Below are 17,120 nucleotides of genomic sequence, written 5' to 3' on the forward strand. Positions count from 1 at the left end.
TAAAAATACACGTTTGGTCATTTCACTCACCTGCTTGAATACCCTTCTGAGGCTCTCTTTGTCCTAAGATAAAGTCTGCACTCCTAGGGACGTCGTGTCCAGCCTTCCTGCTCATCTCCAGCACCTCCAAAGTTAACCTACCGTCTGGGAACTCTCCACTCTTGCTTATCATGAGCCTTTGTTTGCAGAGTGCTCCCTTCTTCTTGGCCCAGCTAATTCCTACCAGGCTTCAGGGGCTACTTAGTCACTGCTTCATCCAAGTTCTTTCTTCGTCCACTGGTTCTTTCTCTGCACCTGCCAGTCTGGCTTCGGTGACCCCCTCCACCTTTTCCACTTGTATCTTACTCATTGTCAAAGCCTAGGTTGTAGTACTTTTGAATCTCTGGCTCCTTGCAACATGTCTGATGCTGCAAAGAGTGAAGGAGTTGGTACTGCCCTCAAAGGAGCTGTGCATGTGTAAAGGAAGAGCACTGCTGGGGCTGTGACTCCCAAAATACAGTTGGCCCCACAGGGCTCTGGGCAGCATTTGAGGCTGTGTTAATGGTTGTGGTCCTTGTTCGTGGAGAGCATGGCTTGGGGGCCAGTTCACACCTACCAGGCACCTTGGTGCCTGGTGTAGATGGTGGAGTGAGCCGGGGGCATCCTGGATGCCCAGGAGTGTGGGTAGATTGAGTAAGTGAAAGCTTGTTTCATTTGTCTTTTGACGACCGTCCCCTCTTATGGATGTCATTAGTGCCCACCCCAGTTCAAAATGTGTTAACACCCACACCTTCCACATGCCATGCAAGTACCAGGCTCAGCCACATTCTCACCCCATAGCCTGTACACAGATTATTAAATAGAAGCATAAAAAGAGTATGCATTCTTTTATAAAAAATGTTTTATTGAAGTACAGTTGATTTACAATGTTATGTTAGTTTCAGGTGACTTCTAATAAGCAGATTCCTGCCCCTGTCTATGATCTACTGAGACCTACACTCCCTGAGAATATGATTTTTTTAAAAAACATTTTTTCCTCTGTGTTTATGTGTATTCATTTTAAATTTTTACTGGAGTGTAGTTGATTTACCATGTTAAGTTTCAGGTGTACAGCAAAGTGATCCAATTACACATAAATCCATTCTTTTTTTTAGATTCTTTTCCCATATATGTCATTACAGAGTATTGAGTAGAGTTCCCTGTGCTATATAGTAGGTTCTTATTAGTTACCTATTTTATATATAGTAATTACTATATGTCAATCCCAATCTTCCAGTTCCCCCCCCAGCCCCCACCGTTTTCTCCCCTGTTAACCATAAAATTGTTTTCTCTATCTGTAACTCTATTTGTTTTGTAAATAAGTTCATTTGCACCATTTTAAAAGATTTTACATGTAAGCAATTATCATATATATCCTTTCTCTGTCTGACTTCACTCAGTATGACAATCTCTAGGTCCATTCTTGTTGCTGCAGATGGCATTATTTTATTTTTAATGCCTGAGAAATATTCCATTGTACATATGTACCACATCTTTTTCTGTTCCTCAGTTGATGGACATTTAGGTTGCTTCCATGTCTTGACTATTGTAAATAGTGCAAGGGTACCTATATCTGTTCGAATTATGGTTTTCTCCTATGTGCCCAGGAGTGGGATTGCTGGATCATATGGTAGTTTTAGTTTTACTTTTTTAAGGAACCATAGTGGTTGTACCAATCTACATTCCCACCAACAGTGTAGAAGAGTTCCCTTTTCTCCACACACTCCTCTGCATTTATTATTTGTAGATTTTTTGATGATGACTATTCGGACCAGTGTGAGGTGGTATCTCATTATAGTTTTGATTTGCATCTCTAATAATCAGTGATGGTGAACGTCTTTCATGTGCCTACTGGCCATCTGTATGCCTTCTTTGGATAAATGTCTATTTAGATCTTCTGCCTATTTTTTGATCATTTCATTTTGTTGTTGTTGTTACTGAGCTGTATTGAGCTCTGTGTTTTGGAGATTCTTTGTTGGTGACTTCATTTGCAAATATTTTCTCTCATCCTGAGGGTTGCCTTTTCATTTTGTTTATGATTTTCTTCGCTGTGCAAAAGCTTTTAAGATTAATTGGGTCTCATTTGTTGTTTTTATTTTCATTACTCTAGGAGGAGAATCCTCATTCTTAAGTTCATACACTGTTTTTGCTTAGCAAGAACACTCCATTGCATTTTTACCTACAACTTAGTTACCCTAGTTGGGCTCTCAAATGTGAAAGTATTTAAGGAGCATTTCTTTTTATTATTTTAAAAAGCTTTTTATTTTGGGAAATTATACACATGTTCAGAAGTACAGATAATAATATACTGAACCCCATGTACCTACCATCCAGCTTCATTAACTTGGACAATTCATTTTTCATCTATAAGTTGCCCACCTCCCTCCATCCCTACTTAAATTGTTTTGAAGCAAATCATAGGCATTACATATTTTTGTTTATAAATATTGAAACATCCCTAAAAGATAAGGCTTTTAAAAAGACTAATTTTCCTTCATATGGATTCATGTAGAATATATTCTTTCATGTCTGGATTTTCCCTCTCTATATAAGTTTCATTCATATAATTGCAGTACAAACTTTACTACTTGTTAATGAAGAAAAATTGACTCTCCAAGAGCCGTGTAACCACTTGTGCACCTAAATATACTGTCAATAATTCTGCAATATCAGTTCAGTCAGATCAGATTTATCAATCAAATTCAAATTTCCTCACTTACATATCGTGGGTTGTTTGTTGGAGTAGGTTTGTTCCACTCAGGCTAAGGAAATACTTCTGATGATTGGAAGATTGCTTCCTGCCTGTTCAGAGAGCCTTACGTTAGGAACGACCATTTCTCTGGCATTTGTAGGAAGTGGCTGAACTTTGGTCAAACAGCTTAACATGTACGAAGCGGGTTTATGGGGAAGAAGATGGATGTGCCTCCCTGCCCTCTTGACTTAGGTAAAGCTGGGACTAGGATGTGCCAACGAGGCTGGCCCTTCTGCCTGGCTTGTCCTTTTCTCCTCCATTACAGAATTCTGCCTCCTACAAGGGAAGCATGGTGGCTTTGAGCAGGAAAGGAGAAGCAACTCTGTCATGCTGGACCCCCTGCCCTTCCGAGAGTTTGCGTTCTGGGACATGCCGGATGCCGGGCAAGGGCTGTCTGCCCAGGATAAGCCACTGAGTGTTTTAAAACAAGGTACTGTCACAGGATGGGGCATGGTGAGCTGACAGGTAGTTGACTGCTCTGCCCCCAGGAAGTGGTGTGCCCTTCAGGAGGGCTGATTCCCCAGAGATTCATGGAAAACATCTGGGAACAGAGAAGATGGTGCCTGAGTCAGTTCTGGTTCTCAGCAGGACCCACCTTGGTCAGATCTTAGGGAACCTCTGGTCTTGGATGGTCTGTTTTAAGGAAGCGGTGGGAGGCTGAGAAGGGCTAGAGTCAGGGGCCTAGCATTTTCTTTTATTTGAACCATGGCAGTCTTGCTGACTACCAAGAAGAGATAGTCAGCAGCAAGGAGAGAGAACCCGAGTTTCGCATCTGTTTCATTTATTCTAGGCTTCATTGCCAAGATAAGCAATGCTTTGTCAGCACTGCAAAATAAAATGCTCTCTTGGAGGCCCATATCCACGTGGCATGAAGCCGTATGGTGCCAAGGCATCCAGCGATGAGGAGGGCAGTACGTGTGACGTGCCCACAGCAGTTCCTGTTGCTCTCCACAGCACTCTGTGTTTTCAGTTTTCGTGGGGGAGTAGGGTGGAAATTAGTAGAAGTACAGTATATGGTAGAAAAGGAGATGGGCAAGGAAAAAGAGAAATGAATAATTAAGAGTGACTTTCACTTCCACTTTAGTAAAGAGAGCTAGGAGCAGCTCAGAATCTCTGGCTTGGAGGGTAAGAAGAGAGACTCATCAATGGGGCTTTAGCGAATCCCAAACCAGAAGATAGATGCTTTTGTTTCTGTAGCAAAAATGTCAGTGTTGACAGAATTGGCAGTGAAGGTCCACTCTTAAGGCTCTCCCATCTAATGCCAGGGCTGCAGGCCTCCTCTTGATATTTGGGTGTGATTTTCAGCTGCCACTTAAGATTAGAACCACTGCAGACTTTAACAGCATGCACTACAGGGAAGTGACAAGACAGGATGAGCCTTCTTATAATTTCCTTTCCCACTAGTCTACCCTGCAAGCTGGCCATTCTAGTCAGCCCGGGGTGGAGTAGGGAGGCTGGGTGGTTTAGGCGGGAGTAGGGTGGGGGCCCGCTTCCATGCCCTTAAACTCTAGAGCAGCCAAGACAGCCTTTCTATCCAGGCTGGGGCTGGTGAGGACCTAAATGGGTTTATAGGGCGGTTTTTTAGTATAACCGTTGTTGGAATTTGACATCACCAGAGGTGGTGCATTTATATATTGCTATGTATCCCTGTATATGGAAGCTTCGGGTTATCTAATCTTGTTTTCAAATTCCCACTGGGCTTAAATTACTAGAAGCTTTTGACTGTCTTAAAAAAGGAAGATTTTAAGGGGAGAGGCTGAGGCATCCTGAAGAGGGTGTTGAGTGATCCAGCTGGGGTTCTAACCCATTCTCCAGGACAGGTAAAGAAGAATGGGGAAAGTGGCTATCTTGTGTTTGCCTAATGAAAATTATGCCAGCCCCTTGAAAAGCATGCATTTCATGTTAAAGGATACAAAATCTGCAGTGTATTGGAAAGATATGAAAAATAATGCATTTTGGAATTTGTGTGGCTCTGAAGCTTTGTAAAAGTCCTAACTGATGTTTGGTAATTTAGACTTGATAATTTAATAATAATTGCAAATGACTTTTTCAGGAAATTGATTAGACTTAATTAATGTTTAGTGAGTTGTCAGGAAAAAGTCTGAGACAAAACTTGGCTTCCCTCTTTTCTGTCTCTGCATCCTCCCTTTCCTTCCCTCCTTGTTTCTTCCTTTAATAGTCTGGTTAGTGAAAAACACACAGGGTGGTATTTAACACTCTTTATTTCTGAGTTCCACTATTGACCGTGCAGCTGGAAGTGTCTATGAAAGAACAGAGGACAGTTCTCTATGAAAAGCCTGAGTTGCTGGCCCTAGTTCTGGGGTAAATCATGAGACCCGGTGTGCTCTGCTGCGTTCACAGCCACTTTGCTCTTAGAGAGGAATTTCCATCCCTTCATGGAGTTGCCCAAGCAGCAACAGACAGCCCTGAATGACGTCCTCCAGGCGGTCCTGTTGGATGAAGAATTACTGGTGGTCCTGGAACAAGTGGTAAGACTGGAGACACCTCGAGGCAGTGTCTCTGCCTGTTTTTCTGGGCTAGGTCTCTTCGGATAAGAGCTCTTGAGCTGGGGTAAAATTGTGTTTGAAATTTCTTCACCTCCTTTTAATCCTAAAGCTTCTTTTGTTCTTAGTCCCAGCCCCTTAGTTTTCTAACTGTAGAAAGGTAGCTGAGGTGCAGAGTAGAAGGGTGTATTAGTTGCCTAGTGTTGTTGTGACAAATTACCACAAACTGCAATGTATTTTCTTACAGTTCTGGAGGCCACAAGTCTAAAGTCAAGGTGTCATCAGGGCTTTGCTTCCCACAGACTCTAGGAGAGAATCCTTGTGTGCCTGCTCCAGCTCCTGGGGGGCTCCTGGCATCCCTTAGCTTGTGGCCACATTGCTCAAGTCTCTGCTCCGTCTTCATGTGGCCGTCTCCTTTCCTGTCTCTTAATGGACACCCACCACTGGATTTAGGGTCCACTCCAATCTAGGGTGATCTTGAGATTTACCTTAACTACATCTGCAAGAACTTCAAATAGGGTATTATTGTGAAGCTCCAGGTGGACCTATATTTGGGGACCACTGGTAAAGAAGCCGCTTGTCAATGCAGCAGACATAAGAGACATGGGTTTGAGCCCTGGGTTGGGAAGATTGCCTGGAGCAGAGGGCAAGGCAACCCCCTCCAGTATTACTACCTGGAGAATCCCATGAACAGAGGAGCCTGGTGGGCTACAGTCCATAGGGTTGCAAAGAATCAGACATGACTGAAGTGACTTAGCACGTATGCAAGCTCCAGCTGTGAGGGTTGTATGTCGTGAAGGCAGAGGCTGGGTTGTGCCCAGCTTGGCCTCTGGCTTTACTACATCTTTCTCCTCCCCCATCCCCCCCAACCTCATCCCGCAGTGTGATGACATAGTCAGCAGCCTGTCACCCTCACTGGTGCCACTGGGGGAGCTGAAGCCGTCACAGCAGCACAACCTCACGACCTTCCTGCGGCTGGTGGGGTGCAGTGTGCAGGGCGAGCGTCCAGGCTCAGAGGATGTGGTCAACAACCAGAAACTCTTCTCTACAGCCTACTTCTTGGTCAGTGCGCTAGCAGGTATGGATCAAAAAAAAAAAAGGGGGAAGAAATGCTGTTGCCTTGAAATTGCTTTGCTTACTATGTGGGAGATTTGGTACATAAGGTTCCCACCTTTTCAAGCAGTGCAGGGAGGATAAGGAGGAGAGTTTATAGGACTGCCATGAAGTCATGGACTTGCTGCTAGCCTCCTCCACTCTCTTGGAGAGGACTTTCTTTCCTCTTCCAGGGAGGGCTATCTACAGGCACACCCCCTCACCCACACAGGAAACCACTTCCCCAGACAGCCTGTGATTCACACTTGAAAGCCACTGCCACTCAGCATTGCCAGGCATCATTTGGCAACTGCTGTCTCCCCCAGTGTTTCAGTCCTCATCCTCTTGTTCCTCTTTGCAAACTTATGGCCCTATCCTGAGTGCAGCATTGTGGCCATGAGGGCAGGGAGGCTGCAAAGAGCTTCCCAAAGCACTAGGATGCTGAGCCCAGCACCTTCACAACCTCCACACTCATCCTGGCCATCCAGTTATTAGTGAGCTGTGGAGCCCGCCCTACACTTCCATACCAACTCTCATCCAGAACGCAGCATGCCAGAGGGTCTGTGGTCATCCTGTATGATGAATTTATTTGTCTGCACCGGGTCTTTATTACAACGCATGAGATCTTTAGTTCCCTGACCAGGGATTGAACCTGGGCCCCCTGCATTGGGAGTTGGGAGTCTTAGCCACTAGACCACCAGGGAAGTCCTGGAAGCTGGACTTTTACTTCTCAGAGGCAAGAGCTGACAAACTAGCCCAGTCTTAGTCCCTGCAACTTCTTTTTGAGGTGGACACTGAGTTCCTAAAACATTTCAAGAGTTCCTCCTTAGCACCGCTCTGGAACAAAAGCCCAGGAATCTTCAGTTTTTGAATAATGAGAGCAAATGCCTCTTCCAGCTCCATATGCCAATGGATGTATGCTCTATATCTTATTCCATGTCATGGGTAAATGTTTTGACTGGGATAGGATATAAGACAAGAGCCCTGTGGAACTCCACTAGAGACCTTTCCTCCAATGTTAATCAGTATATAAGAGAGTCTAAAAACAGGCATTCTATCAGGAGCTGATCTACAGGCCAGATTTCTCTAGCTTTTGAGAAACCTCTTCTTCACAATTTACCTTGACTTTTGTATGTTGGGAGGTTTTTGATTACACTGATTTAGTCTACCTAGTGGAAATCAGTCTTTTCAGATTTTCTGTTTCTTTCTGATTCAGTGCTGGTGAGTTGTATGTTTTTAGGAGTTTATTCCTTTCTTCTGGGTTGTCCAATGTTTTGGCGTAAAATTATTCACAGTACTCTCTTATGATCTCTTGTATTTCTGGGGAATCAGTTGTAACATCTACACTTTCATTTCTGATTTTATTTGAGGCATCTCTTTTTCTTGGCAAATCTAGCTAAATGTTTGTTAATTCATCTTTTCAAAGAATTAGCTATTCATTTCATTGATTTTTTAAAAATCTGTTAGTCTGTATTTAATTTCCACCCTGATCTCAGTGATGTCCTTCTCTCTACTAACTCGGGGTTTCATTTGTTCCTTTTGAGGTATAAAGTTAGGTTGTTTGAGATTTTTCTTGTTTCCTGAGGTACCATTTGTTGCTGTGAACTCTCCTCTTAGAACTGCCTTTGCTACATCACGTAAATTTTGATGTGCTGTATTTCCATTTGTCTAAAGGTACTTTTGAGCCATTCTTTCCATATTGGTTTTCTGTCTGGATGATCTAGCTATTGATCAAAGTGGAGTATTCAAGTCCCCTACTATTATGGCACTGCTGTCCACTTCTCCTTTCGGGCCTCTTTTCTTATCTGTTTAGCTGCCCTTATGTGCGTGCATGCACATGTGCTCAGTTGTATTTGACTATTTTGCGCCCATGGATGGAGCTCGCCAGGCTCCTCTGTCCACGGGATTTTCCAGGCAGGAATGCTGGAGTGGGCTGCCATTGCTCCAGGGGATCTTCCTGACCCAGGAATTGAACCTGCAGATTCTTTACCGCTGAGCCAGAAGGTGATGCTATGCCGATGTGTAAACATTTAAAGTGTTACATCCTCTTGTTGGTTTGACCCCTTTATCATTGCGTAGTGCCCTTCTTTGTCTCTTATTACAGTGTTCAAGTCTGTTTCTGAGATAAAGATAGCCTATTAACCCCAATTTTCTTTTGGTTTCAGTTTGCATGGACTGTCTTTCCTTCCCTTTTGTTTTCAGTCTGTGTATGTCCTCACATCTGAAATGAGTTTCCTGCAGGCAGTATAATGGTTTTTTTTTTTTTTCTTTTTAAATTTATCCATTCAGCAACTCTACAAAATTCTCCAATCAAAAGACAATTACGAGAAAACCGAGAAGATGGCGGAGGAATAGGACGGGGAGACCACTCTCTCCTCCACAAATTTATCGAAAGAACATCTGAACGCTGACCAAACTTCACAAAACTACTTCTGAAGGCTGGCTGAGGACGTCAGGCTTTCACAAAAACTGCGCATTATCTTCAAAAGAGGTAGGAGAAATTATAAAAGATAAAAAGAGAGACAAAAGAGTTAGGGACGGAGACCCGTCCCGGGGAGGGAGTCGTAAAAGAGGAGGAATTTCCAAGCACCAGGAAACCCTCTCACCGGCGGGTGTGGGGGAGGATTTTTTATCTCGGAGGGCAACGTAACTGGGAGGAAAAAATAAATAAAATCGACAGATTACGTGCCTAAAGCAACTCCCAGCAAAGAACCCCAGACGCTCGCATCATCCGCCACCAGCAAGTGGGGGCTGAACGGAGAGGAGCGGGCGGCATTGCCTAGGGTAAGGACCGGGCCCGAGTGCCCCGAGGGCAATCTGAGGGAGCTAACGTGAGATAGTAACCTAAACTGTGGGACAGCGAGAGAGAGAGAGAGAACTATCCCGCGAAAAGCCCAACTCTAAGGCACTGCCGGCCCGCTCACAGAACAAAGGACTGAGCGATACCAGAGGAGAGCTAGCCGGCTGCGGACTGCGCCATCCCCCGCCGGACACAGCGGGCAGGCGGGGCCCGCCAGAGCCGGAAAGGGGCAAACTCGGCTCCAGAGAGGGCACCCCCTACCAAACTGCAAACAGGCTCCCAGTTTTTAAGCAAAGACTGCCTGAGATCCCGGAGGGTCGACAGCAGCCGGGAGGGTCGCAGCCAGAGACCAGCTCCCCAGAACCGACACAAAGCACACCGGAGCCGGGCGCGCCCGTAAACCGAGGCGGGGACCAGGGAGGTGATAAGCCGCACCGCCCCAACAGGGGACAGCGCCCTCGCCAAACTCCTGGCCGCCTGGGCAGCTCCGACCGGGAACGGCACAAGCCGCGGGCAAAATCGAGTCTGCGCCTTTGTGGAGTAACCGGGAGCCTGAACCTGAGCGGCTTAGTCCTGGGAAGTGCACGCAGCTCAGGGCCCGCTCCCCGGCCGAGTAACCTGAAGCCTGAGCAGGGTAGACGGGGAAAGCACACACGCCGTGAGCGGGGGCGGCCGAGACACTGCGAGCTTACCACACACACGCCAGAATTGCAGTGTTCCTTCCTCCCCACAGCACGATTGAACAAGCGAACCTAAAGAGATCACCTCCACCGCTTTGTTGCAGGGCGGAAATTAGATACTGAAGAGATCTCCAAACAGAAGCCAAATAAACAGAGGGAAGTGCTTTGGAAGGGACAGGCCAACAGATTAAGATCCCTGTAGCTAATACCGACTGCATTAAAAAGGACCTACAGATCTTGAAAAGTATAAGCAGGAATAAGGATCTATCTAAAACTGAGCAGATCCCACACTGCTCACAACAGCTCCAGAGAAAGTCCGGGATATATATATTTTTTACTATTATTATTTTTTTTTAATTCTTTTTTTAATTTTTTTTTTAATTAAAAAAATTTTTTTTTTTCTCTTCTTTCCTTTTTCTTCAAGTCCTCTATTACACCTTTAACTTTCATTTTCATAACCCACTATTAACTTGCAAAAAAAAAAAAAAAAAACCCCTATTTTTGAAGCAAACTACATACATATATCTTATACCTTTTGTGTTTTTTTTTTTTTTTTTAATGTTTTTTTCCTGTTCTACATTTTTTTACTGTTTCTTTTTTTACTGTTTTACTGTTTTTTTTTCTTGTTACACTGTTCCCTTTTTTCTTTTTTTTTTTTTTTTTTAGATTGTAAGTTTTATAAGAGTCTAACCTCTACTCTAGATTTTTAATCTGTGTTTTACATATTTGATATCAACTTTGTACATTTAAGAACCCAATCTTTAGGACCCATTTTTACTCAGGAGTGTGATCACTGGCCTGATCACTCTCTCCCCCTATTGATGCTCTTTCTTCTCCCCCAGGGAACCTCTATCTCCCACCCTCCTCCTTCTCTTCTCAACCCAATTCTGTGAATCTCTGAGGGTGTTCTGGGTACCGGAGAACACTTCAGGAACAGGATACTGCCCAGATCTCTCTCTCCCCTCTTAATTCCTCCCTTTCTACTCATGCTCACCTCTGTTACCTTCCTCCCCCCTCTCTATGTATCTCTGTGAATCACTCTGAGGGTTCCAAACTGTGGAAAGCACAGAGGGAAGTGCTTACTGGCTAGATTGCTCTCTCCACATTTGAATTCCCCTCTTCCCCTCCTGGTCACTTCAACCCACCCCCCCCACCTCATCTCTCCATGTAACTCAGTGAACCTTTCTGGGTATCCCTCACTGTGGAGAATCTTTTCACCATTAACCTAAAAGTTTTATTATTGAGGCTGTATGGAAGGAGAAGTCTTGAGGCTACTGCAAGAATAAGACTGAAAGCCAGGGGAAACATTAATTAATAAGAGACCATCCAATAGCCTCCATAAATTCACTGAAACCAAGCTCCACCCAAGAGATAATAAGTTCCAGAGCAAGACATACCACGCAAATTCTCCAGCAACGCAGGAACATAGACCTGAGCATCAATATACAGGCTGCCCAGAGGCACACCAAATCCATAGACATCTCAAAAATTAATACTGGTCACTCCATTACACTCAAGAGAGCAGAAATCCAGCTCCACCCACCAGAACACCGACACAAGCTCCCCCAACCAGGAAACCTTGACAAGCCACCTGTCCAACCCCAACCGCAGTGAGGAACCTCCACAACAAAGAGGAACTTCATACTACCAGAATACAGAAGGGCCACGCCTAACACAGCAATCTAAACAAGATGAAAAGGCAGAGAAATACTCAGCAAGCAAAGGAAAATGAGAAATGCCCACAAAGCCAAACAAAAGAGGAGGAGATAGGGAATCTATCCGAAAAAGAATTTAGAATAAGGATAATAAAAATGATCCAAAATCTTGAAAGCAAAATGGAGTTACAGATAAATAGCCTGGAGACAAAGATTGAGAAGATGCAAGAAATGTTTATCAAGGACTTAGAAGAAATAAAAAGGAATCAATATAGAATGAATAATGAAATAAAGGAGATAAAAGACACTCTGGAGGGAACCAACAGTAGAATAACGGAGGCAGAAGATAGGATAAGTGAGGTAGAAGATAGAATGATGGAAATAAACGAAGCAGAGAGGAAAAAAGAAAAAAGAATCAAAAGAAATGAGGAAAACCTCCGGGACCTCTGGGACAATATGAAACGCCCCAACATTCGAATCATAGGAGTCCCAGAAGAAGAAGATAAAAGGAAAGGCCATGAAAAAATACTCGAGGAGATAATAATTGAGAATTTCCCTAAATTGAGGAAAGAAATAGTCACAGAAGTCCAAGAAACCCAGAGAGTTCCAAACAGGATAAACCCAAGGCGAAACACCCCAAGACACATATTAATCAAATTAACAAAGATCAAACACAAAGAACAAATATTAAAAGCAGCAAGGGAAAAACAACAAATAACACACAAGGGGATCCCCATAAGGATAACAGCTGATCTTTCAATAGAAACCCTTCAGGCTAGAAGGGAATGGCAGGACATACTTAAAGTAATGAAAGAGAATAATCTACAACCCAGATTACTGTACCCAGCAAGGATCTCATTCAGATATGAAGGAGAATTCAAAAGCTTTACAGACAAGCAAGAGCTGAGGGAATTCAGCACCACCAAACCAGCTCTCCAGCAAATGCTAAAGGATCTTCTCTAAACAGGAAACACAGAAAGGATGTTTCAACACGAACTCAAAACAACAAAGTAAATGGCAACGGGATCATACTTATCAATAATTACCTTAAATGTAAATGGGTTGAATGCCCCAACCAAAAGGCAAAGGGTTGCTGAATGGATACAAAAACAAGACCCCTATATATGCTGTCTACAAGAGACCCACCTCAAAACTAGGGACACACACAGGCTGAAAGTGAAAGGATGGAAAAACATATTCCATGCAAACGGAGACCAAAAGAAAGCAGGAGTCGCAATACTCATTTCAGATAAAATAGACTTTAAAATAAAGGATGTGAAAAGGGACAAAGAAGGACACTACATAAAGATCAAAGGATCAATTCAAGAAGAAGACGTAACAATTATAAATATATATGCACCCAACATAGGAGCACCACAATATATAAGGCAAATACTAACAAGTATGAAAGGGGAAATTAACAATAACACAATAATAGTGGGAGACTTTAATACTCCACTCACGCATATGGATAGATCAACTAAACAGAAAATTAACAAGGAAACACAAACTTTAAATGATACAATAGACAAATTAGATTTAATTGATATTTACAGGAGTTTCCACCCCAAAACAATCAATTTTACCTTTTTCTCAAGTGCACATGGAACTTTCTCCAGGATAGATCACATCCTGGGCCATAAATCTAGCCTTGGTAAATTCAAAAAAATTGAAATCATCCCAGCCATCTTCTCTGACCACAATGCAGTAAGATTAGACCTCAATTACAGGAAAAAAACTATTAAAAGTTCCAACATATGGAGGCTAAACAACACGCTTCTGAATAACCAACAAATCACAGAAGAAATCAAAAAAGAAATAAAATTATGCATAGAAACGAATGAAAATGAAAACACAACAACCCAAAACCTATGGGACACTGTAAAAGCAATACTAAGGGGAAGGTTCATAGCAATACAGGCGTACCTCAAGAAACAAGAAAAAAATCAAATAAATCAACTAACTCTACACCTAAAGCAACTAGAGAAGGAAGAAATGAAAAACCCCAGGGTCAGTAGAAGGAAAGAAATCTTAAAAATTAGGGCAGAAATAAATGCAAAAGAAACAAAAGAGACCATAGCAAAAATCAACAAAACTAAAAGCTGGTTTTTCGAGAAGATAAACAAAATTGATAAGCCATTAGCCAGACTCATCAAGAAACAAAGGGAGAAGAATCAGATCAACAAAATTAGAAATGAAAATGGAGAGATCACAACAGATTCCACAGAAATACAAAGGATCATAAGAGACTACTACCAACAGCTATATGCCAATAAAATGGACAACTTGGAAGAAATGGACACATTCTTAGAAAAGTATAACTTTCCAAAACTGAACCAGGAAGAAATAGAAGATCTTAACAGACCCATCACAAGCACGGAAATCGAAAGTGTAATCAGAAATCTTCCAGCAAACAAAAGCCCAGGACCAGACGGCTTCACAGCGGAATTCTACCAAAAATTTAGAGAAGAGCTAACACCTATCCTGCTCAAACTCTTCCAGAAAATTGCAGAAGATGGTAAACTTCCAAACTCATTCTATGAGGCCACCATCACCCTAATTCCAAAACTAGACAAAGATGTCACAAAAAAGGAAAACTACAGGCCAATATCACTGATGAACATAGATGCAAAAATCCTTAATAAAATTCTAGCAAACAGAATCCAACATCATATTAAAAAGATCATACATCATGACCAAGTGGGCTTTATCCCAGGAATGCAAGGTTTTTTTAACATCCGCAAATCAATCAATGTAATACACCACATTAACAAATTGAAAGAAAAAAACCATATGGTTATCTCAATAGATGCAGAAAAAGCCTTTGACAAAATTCAGCATCCATTTATGATTAAAACCCTCCAGAAAGCAGGAATAGAAGGAACATATCTCAACATAATAAAAGCTATATATGACAAACCCACAGCAAACATTATCCTCAATGGTGAAAAATTGAAAGCATTTCCCCTAAAGTCAGGAACAAGGCAAGGATGCCCACTTTCACCACTACTATTCAACATAGTTTTGGAAGTTTTGGCCACAGCAATCAGAGCTGAAAAAGAAATAAAAGGAATACAGATAGGAAAAGAAGAAGTAAAACTCTCACTGTTTGCAGATGACATGATCCTCTACATAGAAAACCCTAAAGACTCTACTAGAAAATTACTAGAGTTGATCAATGAATATAGTAAAGTTGCAGGATATAAAATTAACACACAGAAATCCCTTGCATTCCTATACTCCAATCATGAGAAAACAGAAAGAGAAATTAAGGAAACAATACCATTCACCATTGCATCAAAAAGAATAAAATACTTAGGAATATATCTACCTAAAGAAACAAAAGACTTATATATAGAAAACTATAAAACACTGATGAAAGAAATCAAAGAGGACACAAACAGATGGAGAAATATACCGTGTTCATGGATTGGAAGAATTAATATAGTGAAAATGAGTATTCTACCCAAAGCAATCTACAGATTCAATGCAATCCCTATCAAGCTACCAATGGTATTTTTCACAGAACTAGAACAAATCATCTCACAATTTGTATGGAAATATAAGAAACCTCGAATAGCCAAAGCAATCTTGAGGAAGAAGAATGGAACTGGAGGAATCAACCTGCCTGACTTCAGACTCTACTACAAAGCCACAGTCATCAAGACAGTATGGTACTGGCACAAAGATAGAAATATAGATCAATGGAACAAAATAGAAAGCCCAGAGATAAACCCACGCACATATGGACACCTTATCTTCGACAAAGGAGGCAAGAATATACAATGGAGAAAAGACAACCTCTTTAACAAGTGGTGCTGGGAAAACTGGTCAACCACTTGTAAAAGAATGAAACTAGAACACTTCCTAACACCGTACACAAAAATAAACTCAAAATGGATTAAAGATCTAAACGTAAGACCAGAAACAATAAAACTCCTAGAGGAAAACATAGGCAAAACACTCTCCGACATAAATCACAGCAGGATCCTCCATGACCCACCTCCCAGAATATTGGAAATAAAAGCAAAAATAAACAAATGGGACCTAATTAAAATTAAAAGCTTTTGCACAACAAAGGAAACTATAAACAAGGTGAAAAGACAGCCTTCAGAATGGGAGAAAATAATAGCAAATGAAGCAACAGACAAACAATTAATCTCAAAAATATACAAGCAACTTCTGCAGCTGAATTCCCGAAAAATAAATGACCCAATCAAAAAATGGGCCAAAGAGCTAAACAGACATTTCTCCAAAGAAGACATACAGATGGCTAACAAACACATGAAAAGATGCTCAACATCACTCATTATTAGAGAAATGCAAATCAAAACCACAATGAGGTATCATTTCACACCAGTCAGAATGGCTGCTATCCAAAAGTCTACAAGCAATAAATGCTGGAGAGGGTGTGGAGAAAAGGGAACCCTCTTACACTGTTGGTGGGAATGCAAACTAGTACAGCCACTATGGAGAACAGTGTGGAGATTCCTTAAAAAACTGGGAATAGAACTGCCATATGACCCAGCAATCCCACTGCTGGGCATATACACCGAGGAAACCAGAATTGAAAGAGACGCGTGTACCCCAATGTTCATCGCAGCACTGTTTACAATAGCCAGGACATGGAAGCAACCTAGATGTCCATCAGCAGATGAATGGATAAGGAAGCTGTGGTACATATACACAATGGAATATTACTCAGCCATTAAAAAAAATACATTTGAACCGGTTCTACTGAGATGGATGAACCTGGAGCCCATTATACAGAGTGAAGTAAGCCAGAAAGAAAAACAACAATACAGTATACTAATGCATATATATGGAATCTGAAAGATGGTAACGATAACCCTATATGCGGGACAGAATGAGAGACACAGATGCATGGAACAATTTTATGGACTCTGAGGGAGAAGGTGAGGGTGGGACGTTCTGGGAGAATGGCATTGAGACATGTGTATTGTCATATGTGAAACAGAGCACCATTCCATGTTCGATGCATGTGACAAGGGCTCGGGGCCGGGGCAGTGGGATGATCCAGAGGGATGGGAGGGGGAGGGAGGTGGGTGGGGGGTTCGGGAAGGGGAACACATGTAAACCCATGGCTGATTCTTGTCAATGTATGGCAAAAACTATTACAATATTGTAAAGTAATTAGCCCCCAAGTAAAATAAATAAATTTATAAAAAAAAAATAAAAAAAAAAAAATAAAATAAAAAGCAATCCAGGCAAAGATAAAAAAAAAAAAAAAAAAAAAGACAATTACATTTAAAGTGATTACTGACAGATATGTACTCACTGCCATTTTGTTAATTATTTAGTGGCTCTTTGGTAGTTCTTTTGTTCCTTTCTTCTCTTGCTCTCCTCCTCTGTGATTTGATGACTTTCTGTAGTGATATGCTTAGATTCCTTTCTCTTTTTTTTTTTGTGGTTACCATGAGGATTACATGTCAACTTAGACTGTTATACATACTATGTTGGTAACAACTTAAGTTTAAGCACATTCTAAAGCTCTACATTTTACTTTCCTCTCCTGCCATTTTATGGTTTTGATGTCACAAATCATTTTTATTTTGCATATCCCTTAAGAAATTACTATATTTTTACTGCTTTTGTCAT

The 17,120-nt window shown here is 41.9% G+C and overlaps 1 protein-coding gene across 5 annotated transcripts in view; it reads left to right on the forward strand.

Annotated features, from left to right (window-relative positions):
- Positions 1 to 17,120, forward strand: part of GSDME (gasdermin E) — a 90,202-nt gene that overhangs the window by 46,801 nt on the left and 26,281 nt on the right. For 3 of the 5 annotated variants that reach the window (XM_081533890.1, XM_081533888.1, XM_081533889.1), the window contains exons 6-8: positions 3,036 to 3,200; positions 5,132 to 5,259; positions 6,157 to 6,352. In XM_081533890.1, coding sequence (XP_081390016.1) covers positions 3,036 to 3,200; positions 5,132 to 5,259; positions 6,157 to 6,352 — 489 coding nt within the window. Of the gene's footprint in view, positions 1 to 3,035; positions 3,201 to 5,131; positions 5,260 to 6,156; positions 6,353 to 8,655; positions 8,858 to 17,120 lie in introns of all 5 variants that reach the window. The other 2 variants (XR_014066632.1, XR_014066633.1) reach the window with 1 other exon arrangement.

The sequence above is a fragment of the Giraffa tippelskirchi genome, chromosome 10 (assembly GCF_054371585.1).
Source record: "Giraffa tippelskirchi isolate mGirTip1 chromosome 10, T2T-mGirTip1v1.2.pri, whole genome shotgun sequence".
Lineage (NCBI taxonomy): Eukaryota > Metazoa > Chordata > Mammalia > Artiodactyla > Giraffidae > Giraffa > Giraffa tippelskirchi.